The following is a 6159-nucleotide window of genomic DNA, read 5'->3' as shown; positions in this document are numbered from 1 at the left end:
GAGGGCTGTCGAGGCACCACAGATATTTTCCAGACCAGTTCTCTCCATCACCTCCTGTCTCTCGCAGCTCTTTGGGAATCTGGGAAACTCAGGTCTGTCCATTCTTTGATGTTATCCTGCAACTTTTTTTTTTCTTCTTCTTCTTCTTTTGTCTACCTCTCTTCCTCCTGCCTAGTACGGTACCTTGCAGGATGGTCTTTGCGAGGCCGTCGGATCTTGTGACGTGTCCGTAGCATTTGAGCTTCTTCTTCATGATGACGGTTAGGTCATCGAGGGGTTCAATGGCTTGGGTGATCTTCTGGCGGACCTCAGAATTTGTGAGATGTCAAGCAGTCTTCGGAACCCCCGGGGTTTCGTTTCAAGTTAACTCACTCAGTACGGCCAGTCCTCTCTTCTCCTCTACACAGACCCCTCGGATGTCCAGTGGGTGTCTGAATGACCCAACATTTAGCTTCCGTCGTCAGAATTGTGGTATTCTTTGTCAACATTCACCTCTTCAGTATAAGAGCCTTCCGCTTGCAATATTTTGATGATGGTAATTGGGGTGAAACGCTGCTAACGTCGTCTCTTTCGCCGTTCGTATGGAGAGAGTTAACACCTTGTGACTGCAATTTCGGACGCGAAAGGTGGGACGGGGTGGGGGTAAATTTCAGTTCGTTGGAGATTCGTGGTGGGGGCTTGGGGGGGAGGGAGTTCAGTTCTGCCTGAGTGAAGTTAACTCACTCAGTACGGCCAGTCCCCTCTTCTCCTCTACACAGACCCCTCGGATGTCCAGTGGGTGTCTCAATGACCCAACTTTTAGCTTCCGTCGTCAGAATTGTGGTATTCTTTGTCAACATTCACGTCTTCAGTATAAGAGCCTTCCGCTTGCAATATTTTGATGATGGTAATTGGGGTGAAACGCTGTTAACGTCGTCTCTTTCGCCGTTCGTATAGAAAGAGTTAAAAGAATTCAAAACAATGCTGCTCGACTTATTTTCAGATCTTCCAAACTTGAATATGATACTCCCCTCTTCCACAAGAACATACCCAGCATGCACACACCCAATAAAACGGAGTATGGCTGCCTACATGGCGAGGTAATTAACAAAACGGTTATACACGTAAAATGTTACATCTCTATCTGAGTGTCTGTGTGTGCCAGAAATCTGATTAATGACAGGAGCCGTCAGTCGGCTCTACCCAGGTAGGCAGCCTGTTGTGCTAATGACCCCGAGTTTGTAAAGCGCTCAGAGCTTGCTCTCCCACCGAGGATAGGCGCTATATAAATATCCATATCATTCATTCATTCTCCTTCTTCGTCTTATCATTATCATCATCATCATCATTCACCAACGTGGGTCATTCCAGGCTTGTCCAAACATACCGTGGTGTTTATCTGAATCGTCAGACTTGACCCCCAGGGTAAAGAATTAAAAAAAAAATATTTTAAAAATATAAATCAACCGGGGGGTACAAACAGGCTACAACTTCACCGGTGCCAGGAACGATCGATAACCGGTGTCCAAGAGAAGTATACCCGCAGACACCACAGCACAGCACAGCACAGCAAGGCGCAGCACGACAGTGCCGCGCGCGCGCACGGGTCTGACATCAAAATTAGATTTCTATTGCGTAGAAGACGGCAAGACTTGGTTTGGCTCCGCCATTTTGATCAGTTTGTTTACTAGCTTTCCAGCTCCGTTTCAGAGCTTTGTGGACCCTGTGCTTACACCTTCCAGACATCGTCACCAGTCACTTGCCGTGTGTGGGTCAGTCTGGTCAGACGTGAGAGTCCCGGAGAGACTGACCGTCAGCTTTGGTCAGTATGGGGCGTCACGGTGACAGCTCCACCTCGGATGCCCATGGCGGTGAGTGACGTCACAACAACTCGCTCTATTGCGTGTTGTCTTTCCGTTTCGACTTGGGTCTTGTCTGGGCCGTATCGACAGCAGAAATCTGTTTTGCTGTCAGAGGTCGTGGCTTTATATTGGAAGGGATGGGGGGGACAGGCGAATGGAAGTGAAAGTGGTGTTGATGATGATGACAACGATGAATGTGAATGTAGACATGTGTGTGTGTGTGTGTGTGTGGTGTTTGTTTTAAGTTTGTGTCGGTCCATCTGTCAGTTTCAATGTTTCAGCTGTTTTTGTTTTTGTTTTTTGTCCAGTTTCTGTTTAGTCTTTTCTTCTTGTGTTTATGTCTGTTTATAGTTGTACGTCTAACAGACTCTCCGTTCTTACCTTTACTGATAAGGTGAAAACAGAGCTTCTAGTTTATCCTATTAGCCTCAACAGAACATTACTGTTGGCGTTCGAGTCCGAGCTCTCTCTGTCTCTCTGTCTCTGTCTCTGTCTCTGTCTCTGTCTCTCTCTCTCTCTCTCTCTCTGTGTGTGTGTGTGTGTGTGTTGTGTGTGTGTCTGTGTGTGATGTGTGTGTGTGTGTGTGTGTGTGTGTGTGTGTGTGCCTCTCTCTAGGTCTCTGCCTGTCTCTGTGTCTGTCAGTAACAGGTTGACAAAAAGAGTCTTGGTAAAAGTCGACTTACATAGCATGTTTGTCTGTCTGTCTGTCTGTCTGTTTGTGTGCCTGTGTGTATCTCTCTCTCTGTATATGTCTCTGTCTTTCTCTCTGTCTCTCTTTGTCCCTGCTTCTGTTATTCTTTGTCTCTGTCTGTCAGTCTGTCTGTGTGTCTGTGTGTCTGTCTGTCTGTCTGTCAGTCAGTCTGTCTGTCTGTCTGACTGTCTGTCACACACACACACACACACACACACACACACACACACAGAGTTTTCAGTTCATACCTGGTTTACAAGAAATATTTCTCTTGCCGTTTGCAGATGACATTGCTTTATTTTCTTCAACTCCAGCTGGATTACAAAATCATCTGAACTATCTTAAAAAAAAAAAAGCATCGAAAACTCTCGAACTAGAAGTAAATCTGAGCAAAACGAAAATAATGATTTGTGTAAAAGGTGGTCATTTGTCAAAAGCTGAAATATGGTTTTATAATGGTGAGGAAACTGAAATTGTAAACATTTATACATACTTAGGTTTCCGCATGTCTACCAGATTTTCTTTTGTTTCTATGTGGGCAAAGCAAAAGGTAGGGTGGTCGAAATCATGCGTACAATGTGGAATATTGGGAGTATGGATAGAATTGTATTCTCTAAACTGTTTGATGCACAAGTGAAACCAATGTTGCTGTATGCATCAGCATTATTGGGAACTATGCGTTTTAAAACACTAGAATCAGTTCATTTATTTGCATGTAAACGATGTTTGAAGGTAAGCCCCAAAACGCCGAACGCAATAGTATACGGCGATACAGGTAGGTATCCTCTGTACATTGATAGCTGCATTAGCGCACTACGATGCTGGTTCAAAGTGCAACAGATGAATTCCAAAATAAGTTTATATTATGAGTGTTAACAAGATTACCAACTGCCAAAATGCATATTTGAGATATTGGGTGTCTACAATAAAGATATTTATGGGTTTTCTGAAGTTTGATTTAATGGTGGTGTATGAGACAAGAAAGATTTCCTTAAAACATTTTAACAACGTATGGTGGACTGTTGTAAACAAGACTGGTCAAGCAAGTTATATAATAATAATCGTTATGAAATATACAGTTCCTCTAAATCATTATTGCAGCTGGAAAAAAAAAATTTGCTCTTACCATTTCCAAATTCAGATTTGGAGTAAACGAATTTAAAGTTAATAGGCGTTATAAGGATAGCTTGAAAAACTGTACATTTTGTGGATGGAACGAAGACAAAATTCATGTACTTGCAATTTGTCCTCAATATGATATTCTGAGAAAGAAATACTTATCAAAGCATATGCACAATTTAAGGATTCAACTGTTACACCACTTGCTTCAAAATGTCAACAGCAGTGTGATAAGAGATACACCAATGTTTACTTTTTATACGTTAAAACAGAAATCTCTCCCCCACCCTACTCCAAATCTCTCTCCCATTCTTTATCTTCACACACACACACACACACAGGGCAGATAACTGAACTGAATTGAACAGAATCAGTGACGGGCGCAATAGCCGAGTGGTTAAAGCGTTGGACTTTCAATCTGAGGGTCCCGGGTTCGAATCACGGTGACGGCGCCTGGTGGGTAAAGGGTGGAGATTTTTACGATCTCCCAGGTCAACATATGTGCAGACCTGCTAGTGCCTGAACCCCCTTCGTGTGTATATGCATGCAGAAGATCAAATACGCACGTTAAAGATCCTGTAATCCATGTCAGCGTTCGGTGGGTTATGGAAACATGAACATACCCAGCATGCACACCCCCGAAAGCGGAGTATGGCTGCATACGTGGCGAGGTAAAAACGGTCATACACGTAAAAGCCCACTGGTGTACATGCGAGTGAACGTGGGAGTTGCAGCCCACGAACGCAGAAGAAGAAGAATCAGTGTTGACCGAAAGAGTTTCTTCTTGACCTGTGTTGTCCTACTTCCTTCATGCTTATCAAACTGAAACTTATCTAGGTCCACATCCTCGCTCCCCCACCCCCACCCCACACACACACCCTCCTCCCCCTCCCCACAACCTCTGTACTCCAGCCCCCCCCCTCCTCCCCCCACTCCCCCAATAGGCAAAGGATGGATGATGATTTGTGAAGAATGAGTGGAAGTGTGTGGGAGGGTGAGCTGAATTCCGATCTTGTCGTATGTGTGATTGGCTTGTGAATGGCTTGCTTGCGTGTGGAACATTGTTTGGCATGTAGCACGTTTTTGTTTGTTGTTTTTTTGTTGTTGTTTTTTTGGGTTTTTTAGATATATATTACCTGTCCAGTTTTACCTGATTCTTACTCACTAGCTGCTTTCTTGCCAGCATGTGAAGCTTTCATTTCTGTGCCCTTGTCTGAAGAAGCTTTCTCTCTCAATATATATATAGTGTAGCTTATGTGGATTTGTTCGAACGCAGTGACGCCTCCTTGAGAAACAGAAATTGAACCTGAAAAATGTTTTGGTGTTTATATTATTGACATTATTATCATCATCACTAGTAGTAGTAGTAGTAGTAGTAGTTGAAGGAGTTGTAGCATCATCATCATTATCACCATCATCATTATTATATCATTTTCATTATAAATCATCACTATCAGTAGTCTTGTTTTTATCATCATCATCATTATTATTATTATCATTATTATTATTAGAATTATTATCATTCTTATTCTTATCATCATCATCATCATCATCATTACCATTATGACGGTTCCAGTCAGCACTGGAGTGGTCATGGGCATCGCAGCAGGGTGCCTGGTGTTCCTGGCGGCCCTGACGGCCATGGCCTACAAGTGCTACCGCCGACGCCTGATGCGCAACGCCCAGAACCGGCTGTCCTCGGCCATCAAGAAGGGCCTGCAGGAGAGCGGCTCGGGCAGCTTCAAGAGGAGCGTGCCTGTCAGGGGCACGGGCACAGGCCCCAAGGTCATGAAGTCCAAGGGCACCAGCCCCATCACGCCCCCTGGCGGAGGCGTTGGGGTGGCAGGGGGAGGAGGAGGAGGAGGGGGATTGGGTGAGTCGTCGTCCCTGGAGCGCATGCCCATGACCAGCTTCCACTCGATGAGCAGCTCAGGCGGCTCAGACACCATGTACGTGGCTGGGGCCGACGTGGGCGTGGCGGAGAGCGGCGAGAAGGACGGGGCCACGCCGGAGAAGGAGGAAGCGGCGGCAGGGGCTCGCGGAGGAGGAGGAGGAGGAGGAGAGATGGAAGTGGGTGGTGGTGGAGGGGGTCTGGACGTGGCTTCCTCCTCCTCCTTCTCCCGCCCCCCTCCCTCCCCCACCGCCACCACCACCACCCTGGGCTCCCTGACCTTCATCGTGCAGCATGACGAGGCCAAGAGCGCCCTGATGGTCAGCATCCTCCGCGCCGACGACCTCCCCCCGCCCCGCGACCCCTCCGTGGGCGGCCTTGACCCCTACGTCAAGCTGCAGCTGCTGCCCGAGAAGAAGCAGAAGTGCAAGACCCGCGTGGTCCGCAAGACGCTGCAGCCTCGCTACGACGAGATCTTCACCTTCTACGGCATCAGTGCCGCGCATATGGCCGGCATCACCCTGCACTTTGTCGTGCTCAGCTTCGACCGCTTCTCCAGGGACGAGATCATCGGGGAGGTCATCTACCCGCTGTCTGACGCTGACATGGAGAATAAG

General features: G+C 46.7%; 1 protein-coding gene across 1 annotated transcript in view; it reads left to right on the top strand.

Annotated features, from left to right (window-relative positions):
- The first annotated feature begins 1631 nt into the window (after positions 1 to 1631).
- The window catches only part of LOC143282490 (synaptotagmin-4-like), a 26005-nt gene continuing 21477 nt past the window's right edge, over positions 1632 to 6159 (top strand). The window contains exons 1-2 of the mRNA XM_076588152.1: positions 1632 to 1850; positions 5228 to 6159. The exon at positions 5228 to 6159 is cut by the window's right edge and continues 42 nt beyond it. Of these exons, the coding sequence (XP_076444267.1) occupies positions 1808 to 1850; positions 5228 to 6159 (975 nt within the window). The 5' untranslated portion in view covers positions 1632 to 1807. The remainder of the gene's footprint in view (positions 1851 to 5227) is intronic.

The sequence above is a fragment of the Babylonia areolata genome, chromosome 5 (genome assembly GCF_041734735.1).
Source record: "Babylonia areolata isolate BAREFJ2019XMU chromosome 5, ASM4173473v1, whole genome shotgun sequence".
Classification (NCBI taxonomy): domain Eukaryota; kingdom Metazoa; phylum Mollusca; class Gastropoda; order Neogastropoda; family Buccinidae; genus Babylonia; species Babylonia areolata.
This window is presented reverse-complemented; position numbering and strand designations above follow the sequence as displayed.